Below are 16,316 nucleotides of genomic sequence, written 5' to 3'. Positions count from 1 at the left end.
TGGAAAACTTTGTGAATTTTAATTATGAAATGAGACCAATAGTAGTGCCTATTACTTAGCATTATGCAGTCATTCTGTGGTAGTTCACTTCAACCTGCATCACCCCTGCTATTCTACTTTTTGGTCTCTCCTGAGTAGCAGCTTCCCCTTATGCTGGCTTTTGTGATAAATAGTCTTGAAATGTTAAACAGTTTAATTAAGGACTTAATTTAGATGACCAAACACATTTTGGATCACAGTTGTCCAGAGGCAGAAGGCTAGACCACTGCCTGGTCTTTAGGACTCTTTATTAATAAACATTCTATAGTTGCAGGATTGAGAAGCTGTAGAGTTTTTGGTAATGTATACATTAACATTTGGATTTTCATAAGCACTGAGTGTTGGTCTAACTCTGTTTCCAGAGAAGTCAGTGGGCATTTTACATTTAACTTCAGTGGGAGCAGAGTTAGTCCAATGCAGAATGCTTTGTAAAAATCCCACCCTAAATTATGGCAAAAGAAAGCCATAAGAACTGTTCTAGTATAGAAATGCCACTTTAATTCTAGCAGCTCTAGATGAGCTAGTCAGTAGCTTATGACTCAGAAGCTTCATGGCAGCATGGGAGCAATTTTCAAAGAATGTAGCTATGTATAATAGGAGAACCTGTTGTGAATCTCAAAGTTGCACCTGTTTTAGATGTGTAGTACTTGAAGCCATTACTTTATAATTTGCTTGTTGACTGAGTAGCTATCTTTGTTTTATTTAAGTCTTGATGCTGAAATATACTTTAACATTAATATTTAATAGCCATCTATCATTCCATAATAAAAATTCAAGTGTTAAGATCCATTTTGCGTGTATATGGGAAGTATGTGGGGGGGAGAGCTGTCTGAAATTAGTAATTACTGAGGGGCATAGATTTGACTGTACAGAGTATTTAGACTAAATGACTGCAAAGAGAGGGAGGAATAAATATTGTACATGTAGAGAATAAAGGAAAAGATCTGAGTACAGGGGTAAGGAAGTGAGAAGGGTCTGTCCAGGAAGCTAATGAAGCAATAGTGACTTCTAGTGCACCTAGTGTGCTCTTTGTGTCGTGTGTGTATTAAAACACAAAGAACAAGAGAGAAAAAGGGACAGATTTTAATTGTACACTTACAAGAATTTTACCACTGGCTACAAGAGATACCCACAGCATCAGGGTTGTTTATTAATTTTAAATGATTAATAAAGTTTATATCTGTTCTAAATTACTGTAGGTGAGAAGGGTAAGTGTCAGCAGCAGAAAATAAATAATTGTATGGACACTAAAGTGAGTACAGCTTTATCATGCTTAAGAGTTAAACCATTTAAATAATAATAATAATAATAATAATAATAATAATACCTAGCTCTTACATAGCAGTAACAACAAAAAATTATATCTGACTTCAGAAAGCAAGAATTTAGGAATTGCCTTCTTCCAGGCTAAAAAGATAGTTGGTCTAGGGCTCTGATAACAGCAAAATCTGTGTGCTGGTTGGTGACTAATGTTCCTGAGTGCTGAAGAGAAGTTGTTGCACACCATGCGTGTCAAGCTTAACAAGGGGTCAGTTTAGGGTGGTTTTTAACGAAGTTCATTTCAAGTGAGAGGAAAACAGGAAAAGATGGTAAAGCTCATTTTGGTAGTAACCAGCCTACCTTCAGTTACAGTTTGGTAACTGAAGATAAGATCTGAGGGAATGTATATAGCTGTGAATATAAAGATTATGGTAATGTTAAAGTGAATAAAATTTAGATGTCTGTTATGCCTATTAAGTCTAAAACTACAGATGCAAACCTAAAGTCAAGAGGCATTTTATTCATAGTAACTGAGTGCAAATCAGTGTAAAGTCATGTCTAGGACTACTTTGAGTAGCTTTCTGATAAGCTTGGTCTGTGCAAGATAACATTTTACAATACGAGAGATTTACACGTTCTGCAGAGGAAGCTGAGTATTAAGATGCAAATCACTAATTTAGCACCAGCCGCAAGAGCACACTTTGATATAATTTTATGAACGTCTCTTTCTGGTTTGTTTTTATAATATGACACATCAAGTCTTAGCTATGTTTCTAAACAGCATTGGGGAACTTCTTGTCATGCTCAGTATTGATAAACCCAAGTACTCAGAAATCATGACTCAAGTGCAAAAAACCATGAACATTTTAAAATATTTGGGATTCTTCTGGATTTTGAGCCTTCAGGTTTTATTTGTGTCATGTTTTCAAGCTTTTCTAACCCTAATGGATGTGGAGAAACTTACTCACTTTTAAAATTCAGATTTGTGATTCCTGGATTGGGGGCTTTAAGAATAACTCAAAGTATGATAAAATCATGAGCATCTCTGCATGCTGGTAAAATAACTGGCTGTAAGATTGTTTACATGTGTTAGGAAAAACCTTTTTACACTAATACGTCTACATTAAGTACTCTTGGGGAATTCTGCACCACTGCACGCACACAGAATTCATGTGCCCCGCAGAATTTTTTTCTCCACAGAAAAGTGCTGCCGTTACATTTTTTGCCCACCATGGGCTGCTATGGCACCATAACAGAAAGCAGCTGCTCCTGCCCAGCAGCAGCCCCAGCTGTGGATAGGGAAGAGAAGAGGCCAGGTTAGGAGGCACAGGGTATGGGGGGACGGACAACGTGGGACACATGGGGCTCCTGGAGGGTCACAGGCTAGGTTCAGAAGGGCTGGGGGCGGGACAGACTGGGGCGGGGGCTGAATGGGAGATGGCAGCACCATATGGGGACGGGGGAGGTGGGTGCAGGGACACATGCTAGAGGGGGTGGCTGAGTGGGGGTGCAGGGACACATGGGGGGAGGGCAGATGTGCCTGACTGAATGAAAGAGGCTAGGTGTCAGCCAGGGTCTGCATGGGGGAGGCTCCCTAACAATCCTAACCCTAGTCACAACCCTAACCCTCTTCCTCCTCCTTCCCACCCCCCAAAAAAACCCTGTTCCATACTTCTCCCACCCACACCCAACAACCCTCCAAGTTCACACCCAGGATCCTTCCCAGCAATTATTTCTCTCTCCCTCAGCTCCTCCATTAACCCTGACTCTCCCAAGCCTTTGCACTGCTTCTGAAAGGGGTGGGAAATACGGTTCTTTATTGTAGTTTAAATGAATTATTATTCAAAGTTCTGTATTAATATGCCTAGCAAGGAATCTATTTGTCAAAAAATATTTCCTGAATCTTTTATGTTATCTGTATTGTTACAGACATACTTGCTGGCAGGTATTTTGAAATGAATCACCAAAATAATGGAAACTGGTATGATTATATTGTGGCTTTTTTGTCAAATAAAATATGCAGAATTTTGCAGAATATTTAATTTTTTGGCGCAGAATTCCCCCAGGAGTAAATAAGGTATAAATAAAGAATGAGTTAAGGATTAAGGCTATTGGAAGGTATTTCTGGTATTGAGATTTCCTTCAGTCTCTTTATGAGCTTTTAACTACTTCATTAGAGGTGTAGATAGAATGATAAAGTACTTCGTATTTCCTACTTTCCCAAGGACAATGAAATCTATAGTTGACAAAAATATTAAGGTTATAAAGAAATCTGCATAGGTGTGAGGAAGGGAAAGACAGATTTTGTAGAAATGTAAATGTAAACTTTCACCTTTCCATTTTTTCACAAGAGCAAACCATTTTGAGTTTGTCTGGTGAAGTCTTGCTCTGAGCATGAATTTTATAACTTCTGGCAATGTGACAAAAAAGCAAGATTGAGGTAGTTTAGCTTTGTTGCAAAAGCCTCTGTGTAATGTTGTAGTATTGATACATTTCAAGTTTAGGCTAGCTGCTTTGAGGAAAAACTGATTTCCTTTGTACTGGAGATTCCTTTCCCTACCTTCCCCACTCCCTTCGTTCTGTGTGGTACTAGCAGCAAGAAAATGGTTGCAACACTAAGGAGATTTAACTGAAGAATTAGTGCTGGAGTATTAGTAGCTTAGTTACAGATTGCACTGCGTCAGTCTTCTTCACACCCAGAAGACAGTCATGTGACTTAAGTCCTGCTGCAATTGTGCAGCAGACAAGACTGCAGACCTCTGTGGAAACTGATGTTTCATATTTCAGACTGTAGATTTCTCCAATTGCAGCTATTCTATTGGTATGCATAATTGATAATCACAGCTGGAGGGTAGATCGTGAGGAGAGATGGACAGTCAGCTGAGCAGTTGGAAAGATAAGGGTATTTGCTGTTTATTTAACATTTTTATTAAGCTAAACATGCTGTGGTTTATTTTTCAGTAAATGAGACTTGTAGCATAGATATTTTTAAAGTTGTAAGACATGGTGAAGTATGTAAAAATGCTAAATGTCTAGGGTAAAAGGAATAAATGATGACCAATACAAAGTAACAAAAATTATTTAAAAAAGAAAAATAGCTTGTATAACACACTGCAAATATCTTAGCTGGTTAGATTTTTGCAGTCCTACCTAGCATAGCACAGAATAGCTTGGTTCAGTGTGTACTGCACAAATGTCAACGCAGCCCTGATTTAGCCAATATGTTGCTTTCAAAGTTTTTAAGTCCTGTTAATTGTTAATGCAATCAAATTGTTAATCTAATGAGATTAAGTGTGTCTGTGTGAAGTGTAATCTATGCTGTGTTGGTCTCAGGATATTAGAGAGACAAGGTGGGTGAGGTAATACCTTTTATTCTCAAGCTTACACAGAGCTCTTCAGGTCTGGAAAATGTACTCAAAGTGTTGCAGCTAAAGGCAGGATAGAACATATTGTTTAGCCTAAGTAATTAACACACATGTTAAGGGACTGTGGCGTGTTCGGTCACAGAGACCCCCTTTGGACTGTCACCTGACGTGCTGGAATTACCTCTGAGCCCGTTTTCCACTGCCAGCTTGGGATTCCAGAACCCTGCCTTGTTGAGCTAGACACGCTAGTCTGCTACAACACAGATCGAGGTCTGGTCCACGCCCCCAAAGCTGCAGACTTTAACCAAAAACTGCTCAGCAAGTCACTTATCTCCAGCAACCAGACACCCAGTTCCCAATGGGATCCAAACCCCAAATAAATCCGTTTTACTCTGTATAAAGCTTATTCAGCTTAAACTCATAAATTGTCCGCCCTCTATAACTGATAGAGAGAGATGCACAGCTCTTTGCTCCCCCAGGTATTAATCACTTACTCTGGGTTAATTAATAAACAAAAGTGATTGTATTAAGTATAAAAAGTAGGATTTAAGTGGTTTCAAGTAATAACAGACAGAACAAAGTAAGTTACCAAGCAAAAGAAAACAAAACACGCAAGTCTAAGCCTAATACATTAAGAATCTGTTTACAGGTAAAATCTCACCCTCAGAGATGTTCCAATAAGCTTCTTTCGCAGACTAGACTCCTTCTCAGTCTGGGCCCAATCCTTTCCCCGGTACAGTCCTTGTTCCAGCTCAGGTGGTAACTAGGGGATTTTTCATGACTGGCAGCCCCCTTTGTTCTGTTCCATCCCCTTTTTATAGCTTTGGCCCAAGGCAGGAATCTTTTGTCTCTCTGGGTCCCCACCCCTGCTTCTAAATGGAAAACCACCAGGTTTAAGATGGATTCCAGTACCAGGTGACATGGTCACATGTCCTGTGAGACCCCAAGCCTCAATTCTTTCTGGCCTGACTTACAGGAACACAGGAAGGCTTACAAGTAAACAGAGCCATTTACAACCAATAGTCCTGGTCAATGGGAGCCATCAAGTTTCGAAATGACCATTAATGGCACACACTTTGCATAATTACAATAGGACTTCAGAGTAATACTTCATATTTCTAGCTTCAGATTCAAGAATGATACATTCATACAAATAGGATGAACACACTCAGTAGATTATAAGTTTTGTAATGATACCTTACAAGAGATCTTTTGCATAAAGCATATTCCAGTTACTTTATAGTCACATTCATAAGCATATTTCCATAAACATATGGAGTGCAATATCACAGGGACCATTCAAGGTGACATGGCCTATTAACACCTGTCCAGTCATATAGGTGAAAGGGGGGGGGGAAACTGGAGGAGGGGGGAGTTAAATGTGTTATAGATTATTGTAATAAGCCATAAATCCAATATCTCTGTCCAGTCCATGTTTTTAGTGTCTAGCAAAGTTAAGAATTTAAGTTCTCAGGCTTGTCTTTTGAGGATGATTCCTTTGAGGATGAAGACTGAGAGGTCAGATAAAGAGTGATCACTTTGTGAAAAGTGTTCACCCACAGATGATATGGTGTTTTTGTTTTTTATCATTTTTCTGTGTGAGTTCATTTAAGAGCATAGTGATTGTCTAGTTTCACCCACACAGTTGTTATTTGGGCATTTAGTGTACTGGATGAGGTACACCACATGTGATAGGCATGTGTAGGACCTACGGATCTTGAGAGTTGTGTTGTGGGGGATGTTGATGATCATAGAAATTTCACGGTGTTGTAATTGTAGGGGTCCTGACCCAAAAAGGAGTTGTGTGTGAGGTCGCAAGGTTATTGTCGGGGGGGGGGTGGGGGGGGTTGCGGTACTGCTACCTTTAGCACCACCGCCAGCAGCAGTGCAGAAGTAAGAATGGCATAGTATGGTATTGCCACCCTTATTTTTGTGCTGCTGTCTGCAGACCTGGGCCCTCAGTCAGCAGCCGCCACTCTCCAGGCACCCAGTTCTGAAGGCAGCGCAGAAGTGAGGATGGCAATACTTGGACCCTCGCCGTAAAATAACCTTGTGACGCCTCCCCCCCCCCCCCCCCCCCCGCAATTTGAGAAACACTGGTCTCCCCTGTGAAATATGTATAGTATAGGGTAAAAGCACACAAAAGATGAGATTTCACAGGGGAAGACCAGATTTCATGGTCCGTGATGCGTTTTTCATGGCCGTTAATTTGGTAGGGCTCTATGCATAGTTGTCTGTAGGGTTCCATCATTGGAGATGATCATGGTGTCCAGGAAGTTGGTGCTAGTGTGAGAGTGTTCTAGAGAGAGTTTAATGGATCAGTGTGATGGTTGTTGAAGTTATGATGGAAATCTGTTTAGGTCGTTTGTCCAGAGGATGAAAATATCATTGATGTATCTCAGATATATCATTGGTTTCATGGTGCATTTGTCCAGAAATTCTTCTTCAAGATGGCCCATGAAGAGGTTGACATATTGGGAAGCCATCCTAGCACCCATGTAATTTAGTCATTTAATGAGTACTAGGGAGAAGCACAGTACAGCAGACGTTCTCTTTTTATAGTCTATTTATATTGTATGCTTTAAAACATTGATTGTTTACAATCTTTCTTACTGGATCACAAATAATTATTTTTATGACTAAATTTCAGAATTTGCCAGCATAATCTACAATAGTTTTAGATAAATAAGTAGTTAGGCTTAAAATAGTGTGACCTTTGTCCAGTAACCACCAATCTGCAATCACTCTTCTGAATCTCTCTGAATCATTTAGAAGAATTTAAGTCCTATTTGTATGTGAGAGCTTCAGATTTTGTCCTGTTGATAAGCTTTTTAGATCTACAAACTCAAAGAAATAACTTCTTAAGGTTGGTACTGGTATGTCCAAATTTGACTATTTTTATAACTGGCTTTCCAAGTTCATATGGGTTTTGGATTGTTCCCCCTCCCTCCCAATATATGCCAGCTGCCTCACACCCACGAGGTACCCTACAATAACCACCTGCGCATACATATGTGGATAAGGGAGGAAAAAACCTTCAGTCAGGTCATAACTTCCAGTTTTTAAGTCTTTTATTAGAGGTTCAAAATTTATAAAGCATGGAAAATCCTTACTAGTATCATTTGCAATGTTTAGGTTATATAGTAAACAGTATTGCCCACCTCAAGCATTCAAAACTCCATGTGTCAGGCAAAAAAAAAAAAAAAAAAAGACTTCCTTAAAAAAATTTTGTTTTGTTTTTTTCATTTGCCTTCAAATTTTTGAGTCTTTAGGGTACTCCCAGGCCATGTTTTCAAGTTTTTTCCCGCAACCATGGGAAACTTACTTTTTCCTCTCCCCTGCCCTCTTTTTCTAAATGAATGCTGAGACTCGCATGTAATCATTCCAGAATATGGGGCTCTAAGAAAAACACCAAATATCACGAGACTTGCAGTGTGACCTTTTCCCCTCCTTACCCCCTAAATAGTCATACTGGTGCAGTCCACTACAACAGTAGTGTGGACACGGTTATAGCAGTATGTCTTATTTCCCTTCCTGTAAGCACAAGCTACACCAGTATAAGCACTCTTATACTGATATAACTGCATCCACACTGGGGAAGTTGTACTGCTTTAATTATACTAGTATAGTAATTTTTGTGTAAAACAAAACAAAAACCCCATACCCACAAATTTGTGTTTGTTTTTTTTAGATGTAAAGTCATTTATTTACATAACATTTCAAACTACATTTTCAGCACAATCTCCTTACATGGGCTTGAGGGGAGGTCTCGGTGTTGCACAAGCAGGTCTGAATCTGGGCAGAGGGGCATGGTCCTTTCAGGCCTCCCAGAAACAGTTCTTCAACTCCTTGCTATGGATGGCACAGCTGACGCAGTAGTTCAGCTTTAGCTAGAGCTTGGTCAGCATGTACGAATCAAATTAGGGAGACAAAGTGAGCTGGGAAAAGCAGGTTGACAAATCACTTCCATTTTACTCTGCTTTTTCAACTATACGTCCTGTGTCATTGCTTTTAAGGACTGGGTAAAGGTAAGGTTCTTGAAACCTGTTAGTGCTGTTCATGATAAGGTTTGCTACAGGAGATGGAGATATCTCACTTTACAAGGGACATGTGTTTCTATCCTGCTTTCCTCTAGTATTCCAGGCTCTGCAAAATATGCAGCGAAGTCCAAAAACTGGTTAGACCAGTAGTCTGGTCCCAAAATAAATATATCTTTTGACATACCCACCTGCGTGTTTTTTGTTTGTTTGTTTGTTTGTTTTGAGTGGGGAGTTTTTAAGCTTATTTGCCTGGAAAGATCAAATTTAAAACTAGAGAACATTTAGAAGCTTCATTGTACCTGGGATTTTCAGTTTAAGCCAGAACATGCTAGCAAAACTCAGCTGAATTTAGGGCAGGTCTAGACAGTTTGTGTACTGCAATAATTCTATGGGTTTACAAGGCGATATAGGTATAGCAGTGATGCAGTTACACCTACATAGTTTATTTAGGTAAATTTGCCTAACTGCATCCACACTAGTAGGTTGTACTGTTATAATATCTCACTTTCTAAACAGGTGGGATTACACTGATACAAAAACTGGGGGTATACCAGTCCTTAAAGTTGTCTGAGGACTAAGTAATGAATATTCATATGCTCAAAAATTCAGGTTTTTTTTAATCACAGTACTTCACATTTGTCCATATTGAATTTAATCCTATTTACTTCAGACTGTTTCTCCAGTTTGTCCAGATCATTTTTGAATTTTAATCCTATCATCCAAAGCACTTGCAACCCCTCCCAGCTTGGTATCGTCCACAAACTTTATAAATGTACTCTCTATGCCCTTGTCTAAATAATTGATGAAGATATTGAACAGAACTGGACCCAGAACTGGACGCAGAACTGGTCTCTGTGGGACCCCACTCGTTACGCTCTTCCAGCTTGATTGTGAATCACTGATAACTACTTTCTGGGAATGGTTTTCCAACCACTTATGCCCCCACCTTATAGTAGCTCCACCTAGGTTGTATTTCCCTAGCTTGTTTATGAGAAGGTCATGTGAGACAGTATCAAAAGCCTATGGGCTTGGCTACACTTGCAAGTTAGGGCGCCCGGGGCTACTTTAATGTGCTTTAACTCCTGAGGTGTCTACACTGGCAAGGCACATAGAGTGCCTGGACTCTGCAGCTGGTTCGTTCCTGGTAATTCACGAGAAAGCATAAAGCTTGCTGCACCCTGGCTGAAACGCCCAGGCGTCAGTGTGGATGACGTGTTGCATTACTTTTGATCCCTGCAATGAGCTCTAGGAGAAATATGCCTCTTTGACTTTACAATGCTCTCAGAGCAAATGTCCGTGAGTTTAGTGCTGCTTCTCAGGGCTTGTCTACATGGGAACAGGCAGGAAAATTAATCTGAATTAACTAAAGGTGTTAATTTGTACATGATTCTTTGAACCACATTAAATCCCCATGTGGATGCTGCTGTTCAGAATTCAAGTGGTGTTAATTCACTTGAATTCTGAATGAGGGTATTCACCAGGGTTTAATGTATCCACTGCAGTTTAATGTATCCACTTCAAATTCACACCGTTAGTTAATTTGGATTAATTTTCCTGGATGTCCCTGAGTAGATAAGCCCATAATAGAAGGGCCAGTCTACACTACAACATTTTGAGTGTACCCCTATGGTGTCATTCCACTTACAGCAAGCTTAAAATCAATCATGGGACATGAGACAAGGTCATAGGTCAACAGAGTGGAGTTTTGTAGCTGATTGGACGAAGCCATACATTACCATATTACACTGGTCTACAATTTTTGAGAAGTCGTCTGCTTCAGAGATAAAATATGCTATTTATTATGTATTTTGATGTGCTGAATTCAAATACGACAATTAAAACAACTGATTGGCTACTGTTTCTAAGATATTTAAGTTTTTACATTTTATGTCTATGTATATTGTGTAGATAGTAGAGTTTTAATCATAAATTGTAAACCTAGGTCTTTTCATATGTTTATGGTTGCTTTACATGATAATATTTCACCTGTCCTGTTTATGTAACACTTTAAAAATCAGCAAAAGGGTGATATAAATAAAATTTATTATGAAACAAAAGGCAAAAAACTATTCTGTACACAGTTTAGTCCTATTCAGTGTCTACTCGGCGCTTCTTGGCTTGTCTCTTGTATTCATTAAATGGAGCATCTCTTGTCACTGTCCAGCAATAGTCTGCAAGCATTGATGGGCTCCATTTGCCCTGATAGCGTTTCTCCATTGTTGCAATGTCCTGGTGAAATCGCTCGCCGTGCTCGTCGCTCACTGCTCCGCAGTTCGGTGGAAAAAAATCTAGATGAGAGTGCAAAAAATGTATCTTTAGTGACATGTTGCAACCAAGGCTTTTGTATGCCTTGAGGAGGTTTTCCACCAACAACCTGTAGTTGTCTGCCTTGTTGTTTCCGAGAAAATTTATTGCCACTAACTGGAAGGCTTTCCATGCCATCTTTTCCTTGCCACGCAGTGCATGGTCAAATGCATCATCTCGAAGAAGTTCACGAATCTGAGGACCAACAAAGACACCTTCCTTTATCTTAGCTTCACTTAACCTTGGAAATTTTCCACGAAGGTACTTGAAAGCTGCTTGTGTTTTGTCAATGGCCTTGACAAAGTTCTTCATCAGACCCAGCTTGATGTGTAAGGGTGGTAACAAAATCTTCCTTGATTCAACATGTGGTGGATGCTGAACACTTTTCCTCCCAGGCTCCAATGACTGTCGGAGTGGCGAATCTTTCTTGATGTAGTGGGAATCTCTTGCACGACTATCCCATTCGCAGAGAAAACAGCAGTACTTTGTGTATCCAGTCTGCAGACCAAGCAAGAGAGCAACAACCTTCAAATCGCCACAAAGCTGCCACTGATGTTGGTCATAGTTTATGCACCTCAAAAGTTGTTTCATGTTGTCATAGGTTTCCTTCATATGGACTGCATGACCAACTGGAATTGATGGCAAAACATGGCCATTATGCAGTAAAACAGCTTTAAGACTCGTCTTCGATGAATCAATGAACAGTCTCCACTCATCTGGATTGTGAACGATGTTGAGGGCTGCCATCACACCATCGATGTTGTTGCAGGCTACAAGATCACCTTCCATGAAGAAGAATGGGACAAGATCCTTTTGACGGTCACGGAACATGGAAACCCTAACATCACCTGCCAGGAGATTCCACTGTAGTCTGGAGCCCAACAGCTCTGCCTTACTCTTGGGTAGTTCCAAATCCCTGACAAGGTCATTCAGTTCACCTTGTGTTATGAGGTGTAGTTCAGAGGAGGAGGATGGGAGAAAATGTGGGTCCTGTGACATTGATGGTTCAGGACCAGAAGTTTCATCCTCTTCCTCGTCTGACTCAAGTGAGAATGATTCTGGTGCATCAGGAACCGGCAATCCTTCTCTGTGGGGTACTGGGCGTATAGCTGATGGAGTGTTTGGATAATGCACAGTCCACTTTTTCTTCTTTGACACACCTTTCCCAACTGGAGGTACCATGCAGAAGTAACAATTGCTGGTATGATCTGTTGGCTCTCTCCAAATCATTGGCACTGCAAAAGGCATAGATTTCCTTTTCCTGTTCAACCACTGGCGAAGATTTGTTGCACAAGTGTTGCAGCATATGTGTGGGGCCCACCTCTTGTCCTGATCTCCAATTTTGCAGCCAAAATAAAGGTGATAGGCTTTCTTAACCATAGTGGTTATACTGCGCTTTTGTGATGCAAAAGTCACTTCACCACAAACATAGCAGAAGTTATCTGCACTGTTCACACAAGTACGAGGCATCTCTGCTCACTTTGGCTAAACAGAAATGTCCCTTTGCAAAATCAAACATTGACAAATAAGAGAGCACGACACTGTATGATTTCTAGAGCTGATATAGGGCAATTTGTTCAGCAGAGTGATGTAAGCTTCATTATGATTGCATCATCCATGACTTCTAGGAATAACATGATGCAATTCATATCATGTATGACGCAATACCAGCTTCAGATTGCATCATTCATTGTTTTGCCTAAAAAGCAAGTACTGTCCAAACCCAGTCATAGATTTATTCATAGATCCAGTCAAAGATGTATTTTAGTCATTTCTGGTTTAAATTGAGATCCCTTCCCTTTATAACTCACTTATCCTCCGCCATTCCCAAGTCAAGGGTCGTATATACTGACCCAATAGCATATCTTGAAAACTAGAGCCAATCAACAATTTTAAGCATCATTTTCGTTCTCAGTGACCCAGAATTAGTAAAGTTTGACTACATTTATTTCAGAAGCATTTTGGCTGTAGAGCAGTGTTGTTGAATCATTTTAGGGCCTGTCTACATCATAATTACATTTGAGCTGGGGATCTGGTTACAACACTGTTCCAACTTGCAGTATAGAAGGGACTTTAACTGTCTTCTGCAACATTGATTGCTTTATTCCCATTATGGAAGATGAATAAGATCTCATCTGGAATACAGATGGAATTGTGTTGTAGCTAGATCCTCTGATTTCCTAGTAATTGTAACACAGACAGATCCTCGCAGAACAGTAAAGATCAGAAATGTACCGTGATTTTGTTATATGGTTTAAAGTCATCTTGTCCCATTCAGAGCCAGGAGCAAATCAGGTTATAACACAATTCAAGGTGAGTGCTCTTATAACTATTATCAATGCACACATTTTGCTAATGTATGTATCCATCCCTTAATTTAAATATGAGCAGCACTAGACCGAAGGCTTTCATTTCAGTGAAAGGGGCAATGAGATCAGTTTCTTTCTGGTACAGTCGCAAAACTCACCACCATCTTGCAGTCACTGTTGTCTTGGCTTAATTTTTTGTGAATGGTTTTATTGGTAAATATTGGTTTAAACCAAGGTTAGGCCTCGGTAACCTGCAAAATCCTGTGAAGTAGCCCATAGAGGAAGTGGCACGGTCCTGCTTCTTCATTCTTGTCTGCCTCTCTTTTGCAGCTACTTTGATCCCTCGCTGGTAGCTCTTTCTTGGCTTTGACTGTCTAATGCTTTTCACAGAAGATGCTGCAATTTATGAAAACCTGTGTGGTACTTCCTCAGAAGCAGAATGAGGCAGCCAAGCCTAGAAGGCATGATGGCCAAGCTTCTAGCCCACAAATGGCCCGATCATATTTGTTCTCTAGCCTGTTTGGATACCCCTGGTTTAAATAAAAACAGCAGCTTTATTTTTTACATCTATTTTTTTCTAATGGTCTTTTAAGCAGAAAGCCTAACATTTTGGAATTCATGTATATATTTAAGTTTTAATTTGCCTTACTGGAAAATGATGCTATAGTAAGGGGTAACATAAGACCTTCATAAGAATGTGCCCATATAAGGTACTATCATAATACGTATTGTAGATGGTTGATTTGACAAAAATATTGCACCCTAAAGCTGCAGATGTTCAGCGCTTCTTAATAGATTCCCATGCTAGTACACTAGCAATTGTAAAATCAGGCCGAAAAATGGCAGTTGTCTGCAGCTGTGAAATTTTTTTTTTAACTGGTATTTGAATGAAACAGTCATCAAGAATTTCAACTTAACTGTTAGACTATAGGAGGGTATTTGAGAAATGCATTCAGTCTCTTAAATGGGATGTGATTTTGTCCTTTCTTTGTTCATTCCTTTTTTCTAAATAGAATCTTTATTTGGCCCTGAAATCTTTTTTACGCTAGATGTAGAATGTTTACTTGTCCAATTCAGTTGCAAATATCTATTTTTTTTTATTTTTTTTTAATACTTTAACTGCATTCCGAGGACTTACTGGAGAAACAGCTATTGGCTGAACACTTAAAGCATTCTGTGTTAGTCTGTGAAGCTTCTAACTGTAGTAGTGAGACGGCAGGCAGTTGCGTATATCAGTTGACCTTTGAATACCCTAGCCGGAAGTGAAAAGGTTCTGGCTTGTCAGCTGTACAAGATCTGGGTGCATGCAGGCAAACTCAAGATGGATGCCAAAATTGGTTAGTTCTTTTTTGTTTTAATATATATACATGAATTTAAAACTCTCTTGTGAATCCTGAGGCTTTTAATTTGTTCAAAAGACAAAAACAGTTTCTTGTGGCTCATTTACTTTTTGAGAGAGGATTTTCAGGTCAAATATATAAGCGCTTGTTTTTGTGACAAAAACAGCTATTGAAACTGTTCAGCCTTAAAAATAAGAACCTGTGATAGGAAAGGCTTCCGAGAATTCAGCAATCAGCCTCTTATCACGGCATTTGCGTTAAAGGCAAAATGTAATTGGATGCGTTCTGCATGTGAGGCATGGATGCTAGCAGTACTATTTTTAGATGTGCCAGATGACAATTCATGCTTACCATATGTAGACAGCTGCACTTGCTTTAGATTAGGCCTGGAATACTTACGTTGAAGGGCTGTAATTGTAGTTTACACAAGTGTAAATTTAAGCAAACACAATTAGCATAAGGAAGGATACTGTTTGGAGTGTCCCTGAGTATATTTATCTTTTGTGGGTATACTGTGTTTAAAGCCAGCACACTGTTTTCACTAATATACAGTTTGGATTTTCTAAATTACCTTCTCTTGGAGGTGTGGGGGAATTTAAAGCAGCTTTTACCTTTTATCAGTCACATGGACTAAAAGTTACAATTCAATTTTGTAATTGTTTTACAACATTGAATTTTTTTAGAATGTTTACTGTTTCATTTTGCAATAGTGTATACATGTGGGATTAGCATTGGGGCTTATATGGTACTTCTCATTTTGAATGGGACAGGGCAGAGTGTATGTGGGGGAAATGTAAAATGAAAATACAGTTCCAGGTCCAAATGAAAGAAGGGAGTACATCGAAGTCACCAATCTTCAGTCATTAATGAACAAAGTATTTGAAGCTAGGGCGCTAGTTTTTTGGAAGACACTATACAAATGGACCCTCACGGACTACCCCAATTTTAGAATATCTCCCTTTCCAGTGAATGTTACTGGGAATTTTCATGATTGCTGAATTATTGCCATTACACTTGTTATAATTTTTAACTGTGCAGATGTAGTCCTTTACCACTGTTACAAACTGGCCCTATAAAGAGACAATGACACACTATTAATGCAGATCTTAAAATAAAAAAATCATGACAATGAAGCTATTGTACATATATATGAAAATTGTCAATATTTTTAGAAGTTTCAAAGCATAGAGTTCTTGCTTTCCAACACCAGCTGATTAGTTCAAATCTTGTATTGAAATAATTTCATAATGTTGAAAGGAAGGCTTCAGTTCCAAAAAAGCTTATGCATGTGAACTTGTATGAATAATTCTATTGGCTTTAATGGGACTATGTATGATAGTAAAGTTATGTCTACACAGGTATTAGCGGAATCTGGCCCTAAGGTAGCACATAATTATTTAAAGCTAGTGCATGCAAATTTCCGTCAGATTATACATACAACCCCATGTTATTTCAACTGCTTATCGTGTTCTGAATTAATATAGGGATTTGTTCTGGATTGTGGTTGTTTTGTCGTTAGAGTAAAATTCTTAAGGTAGACAAGATGCTATTGGAGTGCTAAGCTCACATAAAGCTTAACACAACCAAATTCAGGAAGATAAACAGATGTCCTGGTGGTTTTAGAACAGATAATAAACATAGTAGTGCTTCACATTTTGA

The 16,316-nt window shown here is 39.3% G+C and overlaps 1 protein-coding gene across 3 annotated transcripts in view; it reads left to right on the top strand.

Annotated features, from left to right (window-relative positions):
- Window positions 1-16,316, top strand: part of RTN4 (reticulon 4) — a 97,050-nt gene that overhangs the window by 59,280 nt on the left and 21,454 nt on the right. The window contains exon 1 of one of the 3 annotated variants that reach the window (XM_065402227.1): window positions 4,128-4,201. The exons of the other annotated variants lie outside the window; for them this stretch is intronic. Within the exon in view, the coding sequence (XP_065258299.1) occupies window positions 4,168-4,201 (34 nt within the window). The 5' untranslated portion in view covers window positions 4,128-4,167. Of the gene's footprint in view, window positions 1-4,127; window positions 4,202-16,316 lie in introns of those variants that run through there. 3 annotated transcript variants of the gene reach the window in all.

The sequence above is a fragment of the Emys orbicularis genome, chromosome 3 (assembly GCF_028017835.1).
Source record: "Emys orbicularis isolate rEmyOrb1 chromosome 3, rEmyOrb1.hap1, whole genome shotgun sequence".
Taxonomy (NCBI): domain Eukaryota; kingdom Metazoa; phylum Chordata; order Testudines; family Emydidae; genus Emys; species Emys orbicularis.
Note: the sequence above shows the minus strand (reverse complement) of the source record. Positions and strands in the feature narration are given on the sequence as shown.